Below are 22,826 nucleotides of genomic sequence, written 5' to 3' on the forward strand. Positions count from 1 at the left end.
TATAATAAACATATGGTTTGGAGCTTTTTGGAAAATTTAATGATTATATTTCAGTAAAACAGTTAAAAAATAACTAATATAAAGTAATTTTTTGAATTGTGTGTTATAATTAATGTAACTATTCAGTAATAAACTAATCTGTGTAATATTGAGTTTGTTTTTGCACTAGACAGTTTCTTATAATGATTTTTTTTCACCACAGCTGTTTTAAAATACTAGTTTTTCATTATTTAAAAACAAAAAATAAATTATAAAAATGAATTTAAGTTATTTTATAAAAATATTCTACCACAAGAAGCGCTACCGAGCAACGGATTGTTTTGATTTTTCGTATCGAGGATAAATTTGCCGACGGTTCGAAAAACATGGAATAGTTTGAAAATTGATGTTTAAACCGATTTATTGCAATTAAAAGTTAAAATGGATAATTTAAACCTAAATGAAGTAAAGCATATCGCTAATATTTCAAAAGCACGTGGACAGCAGCTACTAGCGCGTCATTTGCGCCTCCTGGATGTTAACTTTAACGAGGATCTTCGTTCCGGAGCTCTTGTGGATTATTATTACGATGTTTTACAATTTGCTACAAACCGTGGAATGCCTTGGAGGGAAGTTGCTCAAAGCTTAAAGTTCGCTGAGGGTTTTTTCCAAGTTTTCATCAACGCGTCGCTCGTGAAGTCGATCGCTGCTTTACATTCGTTGTCGCTCGACTTCACAGCTAACGGGCGCATGGGGTTGGAAAATATGAAGCTGCTGATTCAGTATCTAACCAACACTGTGCTCGCTAATTTCAACCTTTACAAGTTTGTGTTTGGTGAATATCGGGATGAAGATAGAAAGAAGTCGCATCTTAAAGTTGAAGTGTCTCAGCCTTGCATGGAACTTAGGGAGGCACAGACTTTGGAGGTTTGGAGGTATGAGCACCGTCTGAATGACATTAAAATCGAGGAGGAGCAAAAGTTCGCCATCCTCCAGATGGAAGAAGATCAAATGATAAAGAGAGCTTGCGACAAGGAGGCGGGAATTGACGAGAAACTATCGGAGCAGGAAAAGTTATTGGATGTTGATGTTAAAATTGCTGAAGCGTTAATTTCCACGCTGACAGCAAACAAAGTTGAGATTGCTGCGGAAGACATCGGGATCGAGATGAAAAAGATGAAGACCACAGCTGAGATCGCGGCATCCATACAAGCGGTCCCTCTTCCTTCATCCATGGAGAAACCTCTGCAAAAAATCCCGAAACCAAAATCCCCGGGAGCTTCGAGGAAATCTTCCGGCAAGTCGACATCATCCAAGAAAAAAAGAAAATAATTTGGCAAAAATTGACTTTGTGGGTAAAATATGGTTTGGAATGTGGATGACACTGTTTGTTTTTCATTGTTTTTTTTGTGCCATGCGTTTGTATTATGTTTGTTTTCTTTCATTCATGATTCAAAAATATTGTTTAAATGTAAACGAATCCTTTTCAGCTTTTTGTACAAAAAATTCTGGTAATTATTTTCCTTGTTTCTTAATAAGTAAACTCTCATGTGTTTATATTCTGTTACTTTACAACTCACCTGGTGTTAAAGTCATTATAAATTAAATGTTCATTATAAATTTTCTTAATGCTTGTTTCTACTTTTTTATGTTAATTTTTATTTCTTGCACTTCAAGTTTATAACTGTGATTTTCAAATTTAAAACTATAATATAAAGTTAATTAATTATAATAACTGTTTCATTGTGCCATTTATAAAATACTGTCATGTTTTAATTCATGACACTCCATTTTCGTTTTAACGTTAAAAATATTTTTGTCGTTTTAGGACACAATGTTAGAGGAAAACCACTTGAAAGGGGGAATTCCCCTGAATAGTTCCACAAATAATTTGTTAAAAAACAAATCAAGCAGCAATCAGTATGCGAAGGTGGGGGTTCCGTGGAATTTGTGCAAAATTTAGAATTTTCGTTTTTTTTATCTGTCTCAGTAAGGCCTTAGGGTGGGGCACTTGTTAAAGACTTTGAAGTTGGCGGAAATTGGCCCAACATCACATATGCACATTCTATGTATTTAAGTTCTCCTATAAAGTTCTCCTATAAAACACTCCGGAAAACCTGTGATGGCTTATGTTAATATGAGCCAAGGTTGCTCATTTCTTAATATAAATAAACTGTCGGCAACGAAACCCTGATATTTTAGCCAGAGTTGGTGTATCAAATATTTTGCAATGAAAAAATTCCTAAAGTTAAAATTGTTTTTAATTCTCAGCAACGACCCCGCCCGGTCACAGTTGAGAAAGTCCGTATGATAATGGAGGAAGAGGGAAGGTCGGCAAGGAACCTCATCTCATGGAATATACCCGTAGATCATGTGTATAAAGGTGGGGGTTGTATATGGTTGACCATGCTATAGTTGGTACATTTGTAGGGCTAAGTATTTTATTCTTACGGTAAAACGATTTTGATTGCCCATTGAAATTTTTGACCCCCCCCCTCCCTTTATTGTTTACCAGCCCATGGTTTCACATGATTCATAGCTGCATTTCTAAAAAAATTCACCTAATTTTCTTTTTGAATGCTTCAATTTGTCCCTGGCCACTCCCATGCCCTCAGTGAAGTTGCGTTATACATTAGTTAGCCAACCAAAGTTCAATATATTGACTCGCAACCACCTGTTTAATTATTCCATTAATTGATCTCCAGGTAAGAAACATAAGAAGCGCGAAACAACGAACCGTGATAAACGTAGTCAATCTCATGTGGGGGAAAATAATCTGAAACATCATAATAACTCATCAGGAGGTAATAATGATGTTTGTGATGTCATAGATGATTGTATTTCTTCTACTCAGGATATGCAACTAAGAAATAAGAGTTAATGGAATGAAGGGGTTTCTACCCATGTTGCCCCAACAATCCCATATTAACATACACCCCAATACAGACCACACCCCGGCCCCACCCCGTCGTTCCACCTCCGGCAGTCGCCGACCTGTTAGCATACGTGCGAGGTATTGGGCGTATTTGTTTGAGAACCTCCGCCGAGCTGTGGATGAGATTTACGCAACTTGTGAAGTTGATGCGAGCATCGTGGAGTGTAAGGTAAGGTCCTCATGCTTGCTGTCGAGCTGTAGGTCCCATGGTCGCTGTCAAGTATATTCCCTAATATTTAGTTGATGTCTTTTTATAAAAAATAATTTCTTTTGTTTTTTTTTTAATTTTTTTCAGTGTAAGTTGCTTCCCTATATGATTAGTAAAGATATACAGTATGTTTCTAATAAACAACATTGGTGGAACGGTTATAAGATACAGACATAAGTAAACTTCATGCAGAAGCATCTAACCTTGGCCGAGCTGTCAAGGTAAGATCTCCCACATCACCATTAAACCCTTGGTGACTTACCCTTTTATATTTTACTTTTTTCCATTCTTTGTTCAAACCAAGTATTTCCACTCCCCAGGAGGTCCTCCTCATCATCGATAATTACCGTCATGAGTTCCAAGCCTTGATTGAGTGGATTAATTTGCAGGAACGACTCGAAAACGCAGGAGACCACGACAGGTGAATGCTACCATGACTTTGATATCTTTATTTTTATTTAAAAACTGTGGGGTAAGATGGATACAATTATCCTATATTTTAATACTTCTTTGTTTACTACCAGATGGGAGAATATGAGAAAATGAAATCACGTCCCAACTTACCTCACCCTACTTTACGTTTTTAATATTTTATAATTTTGTCGATAAAAAAATTTTAATAATTTTATAATTAATGAACAATCCATTGAACTTAGACCGACCTCGTTAGCTTGGGAAGTTCGTAAATCTTCACCTGGACGGCCTCGACACAAAACGAGAGGTTCGTCTGCCCCACGTGCCACCCCGGGGGTCCCAAACAAAGGGGTCCCAATTAACAGGTGTTTGACATATGCTGCTTGCAATCCACCCGAGCGACATTGGTTTGTAGATTCAATATCCAACTAACACACAACTTAATTGAATAACTTGCTGTGTGATGCTTACTAACAAAATATATGTCTTTGCGTTTATTTCTTCACATTCACAACTTTAAATACTTACTACACTGCCATCGTGTGCCAGCTTTTTTCTCGCACATTTTTAACTTATTTATTTTAACTTTCAACTTAATTACAAATCGGTTTTTAGCTTCTTGAAATTTAAAACGAACATGATAACGAACTGCATATTTGCTGTTGTATTTGTTAAACACAATACAAAGTTAAATCTATAACGACTTATTAATATAAAAGCAATTATTATTCACAGTGTAAAAAATGCTGAGTCAGCAAACAATGAGTCAGCAACTTGGGCGCAGCGTGTCAAAGGGGTGACTAAGCAGAAACGACCAGTTAATATTAAACCAACTGTTAATGGTGACGGGGGTGAGTTGGTCCATGTTTCATTTATATATTGTGGTCTGTTCTTTATGGGTGAGGCCTGGAATTTATCCAGAGTTGGCTTTTTACCCCAACACCCAGGGTGCTGCCGCATGAACTCACCAGATGTTAAAGCTATTTTTCTAGATTGATTAATTGTTGAACAAAATCCTAAAACATTAAAAAATCACCCAAATATTAAATATTCCAGGAATGTATTACACATGGCTGCACAAAGTGATTCATTGTGTTGGTGTTTTTTAATATAATATTTATTGTTAAAACACATTGTATGTATGTATGTATGAAACATATGACATCACAATCCCCATTATTCCAGATGAATCCGGTTGGGAGACCGTTTCCTCTCGACGACCCCGTCACCCCAAGTATAACCTTTCACCCAACGAGGAGGGAAAACCCCCAACCCGAGAACCATCAAGTTACGTTAACATGGTTGTGGATCGTATGATGGGGGTCGGGGGGAGAGGGGGGTATAACGGGGGCAACACTGTAAGCTCTGGGAATCTAGCTGGAAACACTGTGAATATAGGAAACACTGGGAAATCTGAAGATGCTGGCAACACTGAAAATAACATTACCGCTGGGAAGAAAACTGCTGAGAACAATATTGGCAACACTGGAAATGGTGTTGAAAGCGATGCTGTTGTGTTCTCGGACAACTGGTACGAGGGTAAAGACGTGAAAGAAGGTTTGGAGATTGGGAAGATATTGTTTCAGGGTGATGATGGGGAGGACACAAAAGAAACAAGTCTCGTGGAAAACAAAGATTTGAAAACAGATGAAAATTTACAAAATGTGAGCTTGAAATGTTATGTTTTAAATTAAGATACGATAAGTAAGTACTCCCTGGGGAATGGAAAACTCTGGCCTAAATCACAAGTCATGCCGCCATGGTGTTTATGGCATCAATCTATAAACAAACTGAGTAGACCTATATAAAATAGTAGTTTCGAAAGTCGCGACCCCCTCTTTTTTTAAATAAATATAAAATTAAAAATTATAGCAAATTAAAGTTTTCTTGAAAACGCCGCCTCTTATAATCCCCCATATAATACAGGGCGTTGATGGATTACTTGGCAACTCATCATTGGAGCAACTACATAAGGAAGAAGAAACGCTCGCTCGTACGTTATGCGAAGAACATTCGGTGTCGATTGCTGAAGCTGAGGAGACGGAACGCGACCTCATGCGGCAACTACGGGAGGTTGAGGAGGTCGACACTGATTGGGTAAGTTGGGGTTGGGGGGTTGTGTAAGTTGGGGTTGGGGGGGTGGGTGTGTAAGTTGGGGTTGGGGGGTTGTGTAAGTTGGGGTTGGGGGGTGGTTTATGGAGGGTGCGTGGGAGATGTTATGCCACAAATAAGGAAAGCGGACACCTTGTATTGGGTGTGTTCTACTGGGGCATCTGGGAACAAAGAGGCCAATAGGTTTTTGCTTAAGAAATACTTTAGTGAAATAAAAAATGACTAAACCTTTGGTTTTGTAATAAGTGTGTGATGTTATAATGTTTAGGGTTCACTCAACATTAAGCATGTTTAGTGCAACTTTGGGTAATAACTTAACGTAGCAAAAAGGTTCCCCCATATTTTGCTAAATATTAAAACAAACATTACATTTTATTCTTTAATATAATAACCCAACCAACAGGAAAGCGCTCGTAGCAGCAGCGGGGCGAAGGAATTGAAGTCGTTCGATAAAAATATGAAGAAGAATTTGGATTGGTCGGAGTTCATGGCGAAGTTTGAAGGTGGGGGGGTTGTGTTGTTGATTTACGAATCATTTGAAAAGTTGTAATGCTGGGTGTGGTTGAAGTTGTTCGTATAAGGAGTTGGTGGGTATGGATGGTGGTCTAGTTTGAGATCTGGGTTAAAGTTGGCCCATTACCCAAACACTCACGGTGCTACAACCCATTAGTGATCACTGGTTGGAGTAATGTTGAGTGCCGATATTATTAATTTCAATGCTGTGGTTTTGAATATATGTTTCTCCCATAGCTGAGGAGATTGGCGCAGATTGGTGCGATTTGGTTGAAGAGGAAGAACTGAGGGAACCGGGGAGGGCTGTACAGATGCATGAGAAGCTGTCTTCACCTTCAAGGAGGAGGTTGGTCAGGTCCGAGGTGTTGTGTATGCATAGTGCTGTGGGTGGGATTGGGTTAGATTGGACCAGTGGTCACTGATAGGTTAGGCCATTATACACCTATGCAAAAGCCCTGTTTTTTCCCCAAAAAGTCCAGGCACTTGGTGATTATAATCAATACAGTTGTATTAAAGCCCAAAACTACACTAAAAGTCCCTGATAAAATCCGGATCTAATGCCAACCTCCACCCCCCAGGACCCCCGCTGAATCAAAAAGAAGATTGGAGGAGAAACACCGACGAGCGGAAGAGCGGCGATTGCAGATGCATCACGAGAAGTCACAGAAGATCCACGAGTTAAGCGGGAAAGTACAAGAAGTTGTTTCGTGGAAGAATGACTTGATTAGGAGGCAGAGGGTGTTGTTGCAGTCGTCACATATTGTAAGTTGTTCCTCCTATCTAATGATGAATCATTTGTTTTGCATTCGCTACTTTATTAAAACAAAAGTTGGTATGCATGTTTATTAAGCTGTTTAATAACTAAATATGACGCCTAATGTATAAGTTTCGCATTTGCCCCCATAATTTTAAAGCCCTTGTAAGTCCAGGATTGTAAAAATACCCCTTGATAATGTCCGGATTTACAACTTTTACAATCCTGTGTAAGTCTATATGCATGTTAATTATTCCATGCTTCCAAGTATCTACCCCTAGACCATAACTTAACAGTTCAGTTGCAAAGCTAATGTGCAGTCGTGGCAGTAACTTGAACAACCATATTCACCCCCAGGAAAAGCTCCAACGTGCAGAGGAACAACGAGCGATGCAATTATTGAGCAAAGTACGTAAAGCACAAGCAGAGGACACCAAGGTTAACGAGATCGCTTTCATTAATGAACTTCAGGTGGGGGTTTGAAGAACAATAGTATAAGTTATGGTGGGCAAAAGATCTTACAATATAATGTGTAATACCTTTCAAAAGATGTAACACAGTATTTCTCAAACTGTACGTTGGGTTAAGTGTTTGCAGATGTTGTATTTATTGGGGGTCACACGGGAATATCTCTTTCACTAGTATTGCTAACCCGAACATAACAAGGGAATTGAACTAATGGTTCCCAAACTGCATCGCACATCCCTGATGTGTTTTAATATTCAAACATGTTGGTTGCTATGTTGTATTTATTTTTGGCAGTACAAAGTTGTGACAATAACACTTAGTATTATCCACATTTTTTATTATTGTTAGAATAAGGTGTTGGTATTTATGATTCTCCCGTTTTTTGCAATAAACTTTCAAACCCCAAATGTGTTATAACACCAAGTTTGATTGTATCTTTTTACCTCAGGAGCAAAACAAGCGACACGAGGTACTGATGCGAATTGGTGAACACGAGGAGAGGTTGCAGGAGTTAGAAGACGAGCGGAACAAGATGAACCAAGTTAAGTCGGCTAAAGAGGAAAACGTTAAGGTGAGGGAGAGGGGGATAATATTGGGTGTAAAATTTTTAAAAAGTATGGGAACTCCAGGTTTATATGTTATACTTGGTAGCAATAACATTATATTTAATACATGTTGTTGTTTCATGAAATGATTTATCATTAAGTATGTTTAAATTATTTACCTTGATAAAGTATGAAACACTGGTGGTACAAAACCATATATTGCCTCACACCTGGAGCAATATAATGTAAGACGTTGTTTCCTCCAGGAGCGTCGACGTGCGTTGGAGAAAGTTCGTCAGGATCGAATGGAAGAATTAAAAGTTCGGAGGAAAGAACAGGACGCGAGGATTGAACAACAAAGAATCGATAAAGAGAAAGAAAGGGAGAAGATGGCTAAGGAAAAAGCTAGGTGGGGGGGGGTTATAAAATTGTTTTTTATTTCAAAATTTTTATTTTTTTAAAGAAAGTTTGCATTACCGGACTTAATTTTTTCTCTAAATATATTTGTTAATATTCCAGGGAACGACAACAACGATTGTCGGCGTTGAACGCAGCTCAACAAGAAGCTGTGAGTGAATTACAAAAGAAAATTCAACTCAAGGTATTTAAGCTTGTTATTTCAATGCTGTTATAAACCCAGGTATAAACCCACCCATATGGAACACCCCTACCTTAATACAACCCCACCCACCATTTATTATACCTGGGGATGCACATTACAGAATTTCAAATCCTTTTCTATTCGAATCTAATAATTTTGAAATGTTTTTTGTGTTTGTGGGACTTTCGAAAGTAAACGTTTCGTAACGTCTTTTCATAGCCTGCTATAAGTTTCATGACGTAAAAACTACCCAATAGTACAATTTTTGATCATTTTACAGCTTATGATCCAACAAGGCTGCTATGAAAGAGTCAATAAACTGACTTATGTGTGTAAAATTATTTTTTCCTATAAATATAAAAAGATTCGGATTTCTAGATTCGGATTTCTAGATTCGAAATAAAGTATTCTAGGATATCCTAGAATACCCAGTTATTGTGTAATGTGCATCCCTAGATTTATGTCTATATTGCTCCTTCATATAAATTAACCCCGCACACCAACATAAACCCCCCCCCCTTAGCACGACGAGAGCGAGCGTCGCCACCAGGAACAACTCGAACAACGCAAAGGAAAAGCCCAAGAATTAAGTCTCGGAAAGTTTTCGTCCGTTGTCGCTACATCACCCCATGTGACCAGGTTCGTGGGTGAATGGTTTGGTTTTTTAATTCTTTTTTTTTGTTTAATTTATGTTTTTTTTTAATTACATTTTTTGTTTTTAAATTCAATTTTTTTAAATTTTGTTTTGTTGTTTAATTTCAATTTCCTGGTCAGTTTTAACACAATTATAACAGCCTTTATATTTATAACCAAATCATTTTTAAACGTTTTTCAGCCTGTTTATGACTTTAAAATCAAAACCATCTTCCCAGAACCATTAGGTGTCTTGAACTGATGTCGCCCAATCTTACATTCCAATTTCACTAAAGATGGTTTTAAATTTAATTCTTTTTATTAATTTTGTTAATTTTTAATTCATTTTGTTTTTGGTATTTGCAATTATTTCATCCATTAATTAATTAATTAATTAACCCCCTAATTACCACAGCTGTGATAAAGTTGATCAATCGATTGAAACAACGAATGAAACGACACTCGATCTGTAAGAATATACTATTTCTATGTATCTGTTTATATATTTCATAAGATTTCTATTTTTAGAGAAAACCTCGTCGAGGAACCAACGATGACATCACCACGGCAACAGCAGGATGAACAATTAAACGTAATTATAACAATCCCGATTGGAAAGAATGCATAAAATTTGGGGTTGCCCTAAAAGTCCCTGCACATACTCAACCTTAATAACTAATTTAAAGCAAAATCTGCCCCTATGTGCGGAAAAATTATTTAAAAAAATAATTTTAGAGAAAAATCTGGACAAAAAAACAATCCTTCCCCAAAAATACAATCTTTCCAATCTGACTTAAACCCCACCCACCAGGGTAGCAACCACATTAACACACCCCCTCAGGTTTCAAAAGAAGAATTGCTGAAGATTGAAGAAAGAAGAAAAACAATGAAAAAAAGATCAAAGAAAATTCGGACAAGAATGGCCACTAGGTGGGAGTGTTGTTGTCACGTTGTATTTTCAAAGAGATTAGAAAATAAATTATTATTGTAACCGGAAGATGAATATTAAGCAGCTAATGTTTGTTCTTATTTGATGCGTTAAACTCGGGTACAATGTTAGGTTTAAGTTTTATAAATTCTTTTATTCCAGAGCGAAGGAATATTTAAAACGAATTGAAAACAAGAAAGAAGAAACGAACAACAAAAGCAGGTTTGGGTTAAACATCGAATATTGCTGTGTTGAAAATAAGTTTTCTTGTAGAAAAAAGTTAATTTTAATGTGAAAAAATATATTACATCATTTAGTTAAAATGCTTTGAGCTTTCGTACGTTGAGATTTAATCAAGTTTTGCATTTTTTTTTGTATTATATCCATTTAACTTAAAATATGACAAAAATATTTTGCAATCAAATTTAATTAATGGAATACTGCCACAGGATTGGTCGATTGCTAAAAGAAGTGAATCGACTATTAACCAATCAGCAAGCTAGTAGTGGTCCGTGGCCGACCAATAAGATCGCTGCGTTTGATCGAGCCATCGGAGATATAAATAGAACGCTGGAAAAACAGGTTTGGGTGGAACTTATTTATCCGGGGTAATTTAAGAGGTTGTTATAATTTTGTGGTTGATTTTTTTTTGTATGGCTGACAATTTGGACAACCCATTAGTGACCACTGGGTTGCAGCAATTGCCGTTAAGTGTCTTGCCCAAGGACACATACGCCCACAATGGTAGCAGCGATGAGCCTTGAACCCGTAACCTCTAAGTTAAAAGCAGGCAATCCAAATATTTCTGAATTATTTTACCCCCAACCCCCCATTATCCACGCAACCCCACACTGCTAATCCCCTGTCACCCCCAGTAACCCCCATATAATACCCCCATGTTTACCCACCAGTCTAGCCACCCCCACCCACATTCTTATTAAATTGAATAATCCCCCTCATATTTACGACCAAAACATTATTTTATTCATTTTTTATCAAAATGTTCAACTAATGAAACTGATTGCTCAATTACTTTACACTGGGAGCTATTATTCGCTCAACAGAGGTGTCTGTGACGTCATAATAGCTCATCTATGATTTAATAATAGCGTCTTCTGCTCGGCGAATCGGAAAAAATTGGAGAAAATCCAAAATAAATTGACGTCTCAAACAAATTCGAATATTACAAAATGATTAGTTAGATTTAGATTTATCTAACAGTGAATGGAATTAGCAGCAAAACTACAGTCGTTAAAACACGCTACGGTTAAAAACTACTTGAGGAAAAGTTTCCACACAAAAATCATGGCTGGTAAACCGATGAGTAATCAAGGTAATTAAAATAAATCAAGATCCATAGAAAGAAAAATCGTAAAAAAAGTTAAATTATGTTTTAAATATAAACCACATAAACATCATATATCACTGCCAGTCACGTGACCGGAAACACCTTTGATCTCGAATCCCGTGAGACATCGCCTTTATGACGTAACAGTATCTATCTTCAAAGTTCTCTAACAGCGTCCATCGCGAAAATTTATTTCGTGTTCTGTCAAAACTTTTTGGTTGACCCCCCACCCAGAAAATGACCCCATCTAAAAATGTTTCGTTTTATGTCAAAAAGTAAATTTCGCTTTTTTTAGAAAACTTTTTGTTGACCAAAATTTTGTCGGCACAGCTGGCGACCACGTGACCACCGTGTGAAAATCCCTTCCGCAAACATGACGTCACTTCCGCAAATATTTGGCTACGTCACGGTTCACTGGTTAAACTTGCAGCAGGAGTATGGGCCATTTTGTTTTGGACAAAAGAAAACAAAGACAATAAAAAAAGAAGAAAATTAAATTAAAAGACCTCAAATACCGAAACACAAACTTTTCACACATGTTTTGCTGTTCATGGCCGGTCATGTCTTTTTTATTTAAAAATTCTGCAGAATATAACCCACGTGATCATACCAACCAATAAACGCCAACCAACCAAAATATAAACGAATGGTTTACGGAATAAAAGTCGTCACGCTTTTTTACTCAAGTAGTTTTTACCTGTAGCATGTTTTAACGACTGTTGTTTTGCTGCTAATTACTTTCTCTTCGTTGTTTTAATTAATTTGATCTTCGCTATCGTATTCAATGAGATAAATAATGGTGTGCTATTACCCAATCAAAACACTTTAAATATCTTCCAGAATCCTCTCGACCAATCAGCGTTCAGAACGAACCGCGGTTTCGAAACAATTAACGAAATCTTCGACAATCTTCTCAAACAACAATCGACTACTTCCGGTGGCTGTGACGTCACAACCATCCTACCAGACAAGTGAGTTTGTGACGTCATAATTGAAAATCGCGATCGCTGTTATTATGGAGGTTAATTATGACGTATGGATGACAAACAAACACAATCCATCATGTGTGATGTCACAATTATCTCGTTATGACGCAACAACGCTGATGCATCAGACTCGGGGGTTTCCCTCCATATGTTGACGTCATCGTTATTATGACGTAATAATTATTGAATACGTAGCGACCACATGTAAATAAGTTTATTCCGTTATCGGTTATAGCTTGTTTCAACGACCGTCGTTTTGTCGGTGTTTCTGCCTTTTTTATTCTTTCATATATTAACACGTCATTTTGATTATGACGTAATGCTTACGTCATCAGGTCTACAAGCGCTGCAGCTCTCTGCTTCCACCATGCGTGCCACGGTTGTCATGACAACGCCATCCACGTGCTTTATTCCAACAAGATGACGTCATTGGTGGATCTTCTACTCGTACATCTCACGGTAAGTGACGTCATACCTTCCTACGTCACTAGTTCGTGACGTCATAATACATACTTCATTTTTTACTCATGATGTCATACACTACGTCATCATGATGTCATAATACTCACGTCATCATATTTAACCCCATGACGTCACACAGAGATGCGACCCTGGTGTTCCACGAACAAACATCGAGTCAATATTCGGGTGTGTGCCTCCCTCGTTGTTGCGTGGGTTATCTACAGTGGTTGGTGGGTTGGCTGGTGATGGGGGGTTGAGGGGGTTGGGGGGGAAAGATAGATCGTTCGTTCAATCGATACTGATGACGTCATCAAACGATGACGTAAGAAAGGCAGAGGAAAGTTACTTGAACCGTGGTTTGGACGTTGTAAGGTGAGTGGGGACTTATGTTTGGATCTTAAACTTTTCATTTCACGAGTGGAATTTTTTGTCATCACATAACACGTGTATGAAGGTATGGTGAATATTAATGGAAGTTGTCTTTGAATATGAAACAAATATATTGAGTGAAAGTGCGAAGTAAAACCGTGTCTGACAAACCTGATGCAAAGTTGAACCTAAGGATCAATTGCTTTGACATAAAAACAATTTTTGACATAAATTTTGTCCTTGATTTTTAACCTGCCATCTTACCCCAACCTAACCAGCCATCTTACCCCAGTTACATCGTGTCCATCGGCTTACTCGACACTTTAAGCAAATATCTCAGTGTTATTCGTCACGAGGTGGCGCCAGCGTCCAACATGGCCGCCTTTATAGAGAACTCGTTGGCTTTTCTAGAATCTGTTACTTCGTTCGTCACAATGCGGTAAGTTACGTCATGATAAACCATTATTATTTAAGTGACGTGTTACATTTTAATATGACGTCAAAATTACCTCATGCAAGTGACGTCACAATTCAAATTTTTATTCCAGAAACAGGTTTTCTCCTGATACGCAACTTCCGGTCGCGAAATCGCGTAAAAAGAAATCGAGCGACCGCGATTCATCTACGTCACAATGGGACAATGATCCGACACAATTGTTACCAACACTGGAACATACGGAGTTAATGGGAATTATATCGGTACAAGTGAAACAAATGTTGTGTCGTCTACTACAGTGGTTCATAAACATTTTTACTGTTGTTGTAAAAGTTAATAGTTATGGCTCTTCAAAATGCAAAACAAACGCTTGAAATGGTTCGCGTCGTTGCAGAACGTCACCAATATTGAATGCAACCTTTTTGTAAAATCATTTTATTGCATGTTTACAAAAGTTGATCAAAATTGGGTCACCAAAGTTTTGCTATTAATTTATGTTTAATATTTGAGTTGCTGTAAAAGAGCTGAAGTAGTGTTCAGTATCGAGGTTAACTTTAAATGATATTTTTCAGGTTTTATACGGTTTATTATTACACGGAGCCCCAGAACGGCCCACAGTGTTAAGATCCACCAAGGATTCCAACGAATCTCACAGAATTGCTCCTCGCGCTCTCATTGTTGCATCAGCTGTTATTAAAGTTTTGAACGCTGTTGCTTTGATGGATCTTCCATTGTTGCAGGTATGTGACGTCATAGTGAATGCAATTATCGTCGTTATGGCGCCATTTTTGCTTTTTTCTATGTTTTTTAAAAAATATTTGTGTGTTTAAAAAATTGAAAACTGTAAAAATATATTTTTATGTTTTACAAAAATATATGTGACGTCAAAAATAGTGGCGACGCGTCGATTCGTGAACAACAATGGTTAAACAATGGGGTCGTTCTACGACTCATTGTTGACGTTTCCTTGAACTTTGTAATGCTAATAATGTCGCTTGTGACGTAATAATCACTTACATCAAGTAACAAACGACCCCGCCTGTGACGTCACAAAGCAACAAATTCTATAAATATCTCAATCGTGAAACCGTGTCCCGAACTTTTAGGTTCGCGCAAATTATTTTTAGCTTTTTTACCGAACTTTTGTAGTTCTATTTTTATCTGAACGGATTTAAAATCGGAAAGTAATGAATTAAATGTAAAATATTTTTATTTTTAAAGATTTTTTTGTTTGTTTTTAAACGATGATAGATGAAATAGTTCGGTTTAAAAAAGATGAATTATATTTCAGAAAAAAAATGCAAATTTTTTATTATTTTTTTTCAGTCAAGTCTTGGGGCCGACGGTGTGTCATTGGAGTATCGTCACATATGCACTTACTTGTTGTGGTATTGTGAGGAATATAAACACACGCAGTTACTTCATGATACGATTGTATGTGTTGGGTTCTTCACTATATTGAACACCAGGAACCAGGTAATAATACATAAACTACATAAACATTATATATTTTGATACAACATTTTTAATCGTAACTTAAATATATTTTATTTACATTTTTAAAAACTATGCTGGGGGTATTTGAGGAGATTTAGAAATTATGGCTTTTAATTTTTTTAGGTATTCATTTTTGTTTCTCTCTTCGAATATGCAGGGTAGCGAAGATTAAATTAAAAACAACCAACATAAACAACTAAACGACAGTCGTTGAAACACGTTATGAGTGAAAATTACTTTAAAAACGGGATCAGTTAAAAACTGTGGTTGCAAAACCCACTACTCTCATTACGCTAAAAAGCTTTATTAATCGCAAAACACGGAACAAATCTGAAAACTTTTTATTGCATTTTAATTGGACAACGTCTAGCAAATAGAAAATGCCATTTTTTAATGCAATTTTAAAAAAACAAAACAAAAAAACACAAACTACGAAATAAAATTCAAAAAAATTTGTCTCTTTTACTTTTAAAACCAGCGATACAAAAACGAACCTTTTCCCCTGAATGCGACTTTAAACATAATTACCCCCAGCCACGTGTTGTGCACTCACACCTGCTAATCACCCACCGGAAGCCCCTCCCCCCCAATGAAATTGAACCCCCACTTAACGCCGCTTTAACGCGCGAACGACGTTCCATTTTTAGATTTTCTTGGCCCTGGTTTTGGGCGCCAAGTTTCGCTGGGTTTTTTTACAAATTTTAAATGTTATTATTTTTACTCTTCTTTTTACTTTCTTGCTTTGCAATTCAAACTTATATATATATGGTTGTTTGAGGGTTAGGTGTTTTACTAAATTTTGTAACCGTATGCTCACGAAGAACCTTGTTAATTGTAAAAAACCTTAAGGAAATCTGGGGTTATTGTATCAACGATATCCATCTTACCCCACCGTACCATCTTACCCCACCCACTATAGCAGGTGGACGGTAGGTTGAGTTTACGCTGCAAGAACAACGTTTATGTTTCACCGGGTCCACTGTGTCATTCAATACCCGTGAGTTGGCCTCCTTGTGCGCCCCGTGCACCTGGTGCCACCCGGGGGGTCCAATGTTGCAACATACGACACCAAATTACCCATAATTTCAAAAAAAATCACCGAAAAAATTTAAAAATCGTCCAATTACGCGCGGACGCGATTCACGCTTCGACGATTGTTATCAACTGTGACGTCATAATCGCTACGACGCGTCGTTAGTTCTCGATTTTGAAAGTCGCATTGTTACGAAAATTGGCGTGACAATGCTCGCTGTGACATCACGCAATCACACACATTGTGACGTCACACATGCTTATCGTCACCGCATCTTTAACAGCGTTGACAGATCGTCACGCTCCAACGCACACCGCCACGCTCTACCGCCCCCGGTGGATACAGCTGCAGATGTGCCGACTTCCCCTCGCGTGTCTGGGGTAAGATGGCTCACCGGTATCTTGTCCCATTTTTAAGGAGGGGAATTTGTCCTTAATTACCCCGGCCGTTTGCGTCGCGTTTTTTGAATATTTAGCAAAATCTTACATTGTTAAAACGCAGTTACACTCGTAGTTGTCAAACATAGGGAACCTCATTGATTAATGTGGTGAATGCAATATACTTTGGCTCTGCTTGTTTGTATAGACACCTAACAGCAGGGTAAAAGTTTTAAACTAAAACTTGAGTTCTAAAACATATGATGTCACCCCTGTTTTAACACTTGTGAAAATATCACCCATGCACCACCAACGTCACAAACATAATGTTTTGTGTTATTGGGATTATTGGCAAACGTGTTTTATTGCGTTGATCACCCCAACGTTACCCCAACACCCCGCCATGATTAACTCATCTAGGAAGCGTCACCCTCACCCCCTAAGCCCGATGGTGCGTTAGTTACATTTCATGGTGTCTGGGGTTTAGGGGTCATATTACCCCACAATCACCCCTACGTATCAAGTTACCCCCCAACGATGGACACGGGGTAAATCACCTGATGGAATAACTACGTCAATCATCGACGCAAACTTGACCACAATCAATCAAACCTCCGTACTTAACCCCTAACCCCAACGCCCTTTCAATCTTCTTCACCCCTAACCTGACCTATAACGACCCTTTTTTTACCCATAAAACTGTTTGCATTACAGTTTTACTTTTTTACCGAAACACCCCTAATCATTACACTAACCTTTCTTTTACCCCCCAATTCCACCCATTTTTACCCCTAAATCTTCCCCAATACACTAACCCCTTGCACAACTCCTAAAACTATCACCCCAACACCCCTTTTTTTACACCCCACCTTAACCTTCAAACCCATATTACATCAAACAGTTCTAAACCCTTAACCCCAACTCCAAATACCAACCCCCAACTTTTCCCCGTGACCCCTCACTCCCACTTGACCCTTAACCCCTAAGGTCACCCCTAATCGTCCACCTTCACCCCAATGTCCACCCGTCACGCATGAACGCCCTCGGGTTAAATCATCCGCGGAAACTAATTATCATCGTATTGTTTCGTCATAGGCGTTTAAACTATGAACAAATAGAGGGAATTATATGCTAACCATTTTACCCCACCGTACCATCTTACCCCACAGTACCGCGTTCCAAAAAACCGTGGCGCGATTGTTATATTTGTTACGTAATAAACACGACAAAGGAAGCGAGAACTTTCTACTGTGACGTCACAAACCATTACGTGAATTCCGCGATCGCGACGTCAATCAAACGACAACAATGATCCATTGATACGTCACAAGGGAGCCTTGTTGGAAATCGTGGATTCTGGAATGCGATGTCGAGTTCCAACCGGAACCCCAACCCCTAGCATTCCTTTCTTTAAACCACATTACCCCGCATAGTCGCCGTCCCGTCTCGCCCCACTGGATTTCAAACCGACTACGTCATCACCCATGTTCACACCACGTGACCCTTGATTTGACCTCGTGACCTTAACTTAACAATGACTCGTTGTGACGTAACAATTAGAACTTGACTTTTCGCTGCAAACCGCTTTTTCTGCTGAAAAACAGTTTTTTCTCTTATACGATAGCGGGGGTCATATTAATTAAAACAACGAAAAAAAGGGAATTAGCAGCAAAAACGACAAGTTGCAACATAGTTATATAAATCAACAATAGCACAATATTAACAATACCACAGATCACAAATATTTTATAGAAAAAAACAACTAAAACTTATCCTTCAAACCAAACCCCCACAAGTTTGTCGCCAAACAACAATCATAACGCCGCGGTTTTCGCGCCAACTCGTGTGTGACGTCATAATTCGGGTTAATTTACCGCGACGTACCGCCACCAAGTTATGACAACATATATGTAGCAGCCATGTATTGTTTGTTCAACACACTGGTGATTATCACCATATATGGGCATTTGGAGGTTCAACTTTGACCCCACTTTCGACATTACGTCACTTTTGGAATGCCATAGAAACAATATATAACATTATATTATTACGTTATTTATAAATTGTTCGTTGGAAAAGAAGGCATCATGATATGACGTCACAAAGAATTTATAAAATTTGAAAAATTCTAGCGAACAATTTATAAATAACGTAAAAAATATAATATTACAAAATTTTATTATCAATATTTACACTAACATTGTTACCGTAATATGCGTGACGTCAAATACCGATGACGTCACACCATGATGACGTCACCTAACCCCTCCACCCCACAGGGCATCGTAGACACAGGAGCCCAACCCACCATCCTCCAGCAGCTGTGCTTGCTACCGTTCAACTACTTCAGCAACAAGTCATTGATGAACATATTGTTCCCAACCCTTATATCGTGTTGTCATCATAATGAGGGAAACTTCAATACCTTGGAGAAGGAAGCGAGCGGCTCGCTCTTGGCCGGGTATATAGAGGTGATGACGTAGTATGTGTGACGTAGTAATATGTGACGTAGGTTGGGGTAAGATGGTTCATGCATTTATTTTCCTTTTTTTTCTATTTAAACAAATAATATAAAGTAACAAGCCAACTTATTTCTATAAAACACCGGTGACCACAAACCTCATGCTCCCAATATTGTATGTCAAGTTTAATGTTATCCTCGCACCAGTGAAAACACCACATATAACCCAACCATACACATGTTCCCCGGATGCCACCCAACACCCCATGTATGTTATACATCACCACACACCTATATACACGAATGCTCATATACCCCACTACACATGTTAACTTCTCCCAACCCCCAAATACCACAGGGTGTCAGGGTCAAACCCCACCCATGGTGGTCCTTTTATGGGTCACCCCCTTATCCCCCCTTTACCCCCTAACCCACTTGCAACGTTAAAATAACTTTCTTTAACACGCACCCCAAACTTCCACACCCCCAACCCACCCCCAACAAATATGCTCCCTTGGAAACCGGCCCCAATTATAACCCTCTAACCCCGCCCATTATTTGTAAACAATTCCCATTTTCCCATGACAATGCCTCGTAATCGTCTCTGTGACGTCGTAAGCATTCGTCCGTGACGTCATAATTGTTTTGACAAAAAATTCCAAACAACGAAAACACGCCGCCAAGCGAAAATATTCTGGTAATTGGTAAAAATAAGTTCCCTGTTTACCCCTACAAATATTCAACTACAAATATGCAACCTTTCAATTGTTACCTTAACCTGTTAAACACACGACACGGCTAGAATATGACACATTTTTCAAAAAAAAATGGATTTCAACGTTGGGAAAAAAATATTTGTTTTTTTTCATTTATTTTTTTTCTTATATAATTTCCGAAACACCCCCCAACACATACCCCCCCCCCCCTCCTATCCACACACGGGGCCGCTACAGCCACGGAAACGCACACAACCCCCGGGTTAAAGGTCAAGTACAACTTTCCTTGTGGCGTCATGTTACAAGCCACGCGTGCAGGGGTTGTCACTCTAGCTGTCACCTGTCACCTTGCCATTGCCACCATAAACCAACAACTCCCAACCTATTTTAGCTTTGATGAAATATAGAAAATATTTCGTGGGGTAAGATGGTACATGTATGTATAGCATCCCGGGGTCGTGGGGTAAGATGGTACAGTAAGCTCCTAAATCCCATATTTTCTCATCATGTTTCCAAATATTAACAACAGCGCTCCTTATAAAATGGAGAATAAAACATGAACCATCTTACCCCACCCTTTCATAACAACTATTCACCCCAAAGATAAGTTGTAATTTTAACTTTTCGACCGCTTATCGAATCTATTATTACGTCATTAAAGATTTGATCCCATTATGACATCACTATCAAACTTTAAAGGTCACGGGGTCATACCCATTGTGACACAAGCCACGTCATAATCGACCTCTGTTAAAACGTCATAATGTAGACTTATGGATTATCGCGTCTTCGAATATCGCGTCGTGGATTCGCTTATCGCTATGTGACGTCACATACAGGAATATATTCCGTTTATGACGTGATAATAAAACATTCGAGATTTTCAGTAAATCCAAATCAACAAAGGATATTATTATCTGTATATGACGTCACAAACGCTATATATATTTAACAATGGGTGGTCTCGATGTTCTAGAATCGTGTTTTGTTAAAAATAGAATTCTAGAATCCAAATAATCCCTTCTCTTGTTACGTATCCATTCCCATTGTTACGTCACAATCTTCCATTGAAACGTCATAACCGGAAATCGGTAAAACGCGGTTTATGACGTCAGAATCAAATTTCAACCAAAACCGCGTCGCTCATGTTACGTCATTACTACACACTGTGATGTCATAATAGATAACAAAGAGATTGTATTATCACGTCATAATTAAACCGATGTCGCGGTTTCTTGGACGTTTTTAGACTCCATCTGTGACGTAACAATGCCCATTACGCTGTACTTCATTTGAATATTAAGTATTCTCGAATATCGTGGTGTATGACGTCATAATACAATATCCCGCCCAGACTTGGCTACCTAGCAACGTAAATCCCATAATTCCTTGCGATTTCCACCGGTAAGTTACGTCACAATCGATTGATTCGAGAACACATGACGTCATCGATACCCGCAGCGATATTCGCGCTTTTATTTCTTGGGGTAAGATGGTTCATCTAACCTTTATAGTAATGAGCCAACCAGGTATTCATCTTACCCCACAGTACCATCTTACCCCACCCTACTATATACGTAACTGTAATGAACTACGTCATAATGTTTTGGTCGCAAAAAAAACAGAGTTTTCGTGTGACGTCACATACCCACGATTCTAAACCTTTGTTTTAAAATTCCAGAATTTTCTTGAAGAAAAAAATTCAACGGAAGATTCATCGAAGCGGAACGAAGGTATCACGTGGTTATGACAATTACTCTTGTCCGTCATTGTTACGTTTCACGCCGGAAACAAATAACGCGATTATTTTCCATTGTTCGATAACCATCGTTGTTTTGACTCGAGGCGAAATCGAGAAAATTTAAAATATTTGTCGCCTAATCCTCTGCGGGAAGTGGGGGCTTCAATCCCCGCCAAACGATCAAATCGGCCCCGATGTTGATTTAGCCTTTGATCTGAACTCGTTTATTTTGTAAGACATAAATATTTATTTCGTAAATATTACCTGCGCCCCCTAAAGACCTAACTTGTTCTTTGAATAACTATTTATATATACTAGGTTGAAATGAAGTAGTTCATATTTTCACCATATTTTGTCGTCCTATTTAGTAAACAAATACATTTTACAGAAATATAAAACCGTATTCTCACGACTCCGCTGTTGATTGTAAAAAACACGGTTACAAAATATAAGTTATTATGTGCTAACGGTGTCCCATCTTACCCCAACCTACTATATATATGAAATCTTACATACCAACCATATATTAAGCAAACTAACCCCCCCAAAAAACTAACCCCCCCCCCCCCCTACGCAGAAAACTCCAATCCGATATTTTTGTCTCCTCTCTTCAACCTACAATTTCTACAAACATCGAAATCCTATTTCGCTCGTGACGTCACCGAGGATAATGACGTCACCGAGAATAATGATGTCATCATGGACAATGATGTCACCATGACCTGAGCTAAGTCGAGGATTGCGTCACAACTACGTCATCACTGTTGTTTTGGTTTTTGCGCACGACACTTTTTCTGTTCCTTGCAGTTATATATTATTTTTATGTTATTTATTTATTTATTGTTTCTATGGCTTGGTGGTAGTCTCGTGTTGGGGAAACTCCCCGTATTAGTTGAATACACGCTTGTTTGGAAAATCAAAGTTAAATAAGTTATCCCGTGTTCGCGTAAAAGCAGAATCAAGTTTTGTGACGTCATAATGTGTATCACGTCACAATAGCGTCTGTGTCGAAACGACAATCGCGATTAAGATTTTCGGGTTTGATGTTCTGCATCTAATGTTGGGTTTATTATTGCGAAGTTGCCTGCGGAGTAACACCTATTTATAGTGAGAGAAAATAGTTCGCATATTCATACACAGGGTTAAAGTTTTTTTCAGAATCCGTTGAGAGAGTTTTGAGATATTTTTATTTCAAATTTAATTTTCGATTTTTGAATAAGTAAGATTGTGACGTAACTAACTATTGTTTAAGTTTGAATAATATTTCGTTGAAAGTTGGAATCGATGAGAAGCCAATATATCGATTATTT

General features: G+C 38.2%; 2 protein-coding genes across 4 annotated transcripts; both read left to right on the forward strand.

Annotated features, from left to right (window-relative positions):
• The first annotated feature begins 267 nt into the window (after positions 1-267).
• Positions 268-1,814, forward strand: LOC149737271 (uncharacterized protein C8orf74 homolog). Its single transcript, XM_089877602.1, has one exon. The coding sequence runs from the start codon at positions 421-423 to the stop codon at positions 1,309-1,311; it is 891 nt and encodes a 296-aa protein (XP_089733728.1). The 5' UTR covers positions 268-420; the 3' UTR covers positions 1,312-1,814.
• On the forward strand, positions 1,775-22,437 carry LOC149737272 (S phase cyclin A-associated protein in the endoplasmic reticulum-like). Of its 3 annotated transcripts, none has more exons than XM_089877541.1 (32): positions 1,775-1,909; positions 2,251-2,362; positions 2,685-2,783; positions 2,926-3,083; positions 3,443-3,543; positions 3,779-3,943; positions 4,272-4,387; positions 4,722-5,200; positions 5,463-5,633; positions 6,052-6,151; positions 6,399-6,516; positions 6,740-6,923; positions 7,273-7,386; positions 7,832-7,954; positions 8,195-8,337; positions 8,448-8,529; positions 9,053-9,168; positions 9,578-9,631; positions 9,691-9,754; positions 10,004-10,092; positions 10,253-10,312; positions 10,540-10,672; positions 12,279-12,409; positions 12,760-12,883; positions 13,026-13,258; positions 13,548-13,694; positions 13,804-13,954; positions 14,264-14,431; positions 15,018-15,167; positions 18,878-19,069; positions 21,457-21,508; positions 22,094-22,437. In XM_089877541.1, the coding sequence occupies exons 1-32, from the start codon at positions 1,814-1,816 to the stop codon at positions 22,240-22,242; spliced, it is 4,374 nt and encodes a 1,457-aa protein (XP_089733667.1). In that variant the 5' UTR covers positions 1,775-1,813; the 3' UTR covers positions 22,243-22,437. The 3 variants fall into 3 exon arrangements, with proteins under 3 accessions (XP_089733667.1, XP_089733668.1, XP_089733669.1); XM_089877542.1 differs by having other exon boundaries at positions 6,399-6,507; XM_089877543.1 differs by having other exon boundaries at positions 3,779-3,901.
• The last annotated feature ends 389 nt before the right edge of the window (positions 22,438-22,826 follow it).

The sequence above is a fragment of the Ciona robusta genome, chromosome 4, assembly GCF_009617815.1.
Source record: "Ciona robusta chromosome 4, ASM961781v2".
Lineage (NCBI taxonomy): Eukaryota > Metazoa > Chordata > Ascidiacea > Phlebobranchia > Cionidae > Ciona > Ciona robusta.

What these genes read in the sequence shown, in the direction of transcription:
- LOC149737271 (XM_089877602.1), top strand. Translation starts at nt 421, where the DNA reads ATGGATAATTTAAACCTAAATGAAGTAAAGCATATCGCTAATATTTCA.
- LOC149737272 (XM_089877541.1), top strand. Translation starts at nt 1,814, where the DNA reads ATGTTAGAGGAAAACCACTTGAAAGGGGGAATTCCCCTGAATAGTTCC. An exon ending in AACGCAGGAGACCACGACAG is followed by an intron (nt 3,544 to 3,778) that starts GTGAATGCTACC and finishes CATTGAACTTAG; the next exon opens with ACCGACCTCGTTAGCTTGGG. An exon ending in AGTTAATGGGAATTATATCG is followed by an intron (nt 13,955 to 14,263) that starts GTACAAGTGAAA and finishes GATATTTTTCAG; the next exon opens with GTTTTATACGGTTTATTATT.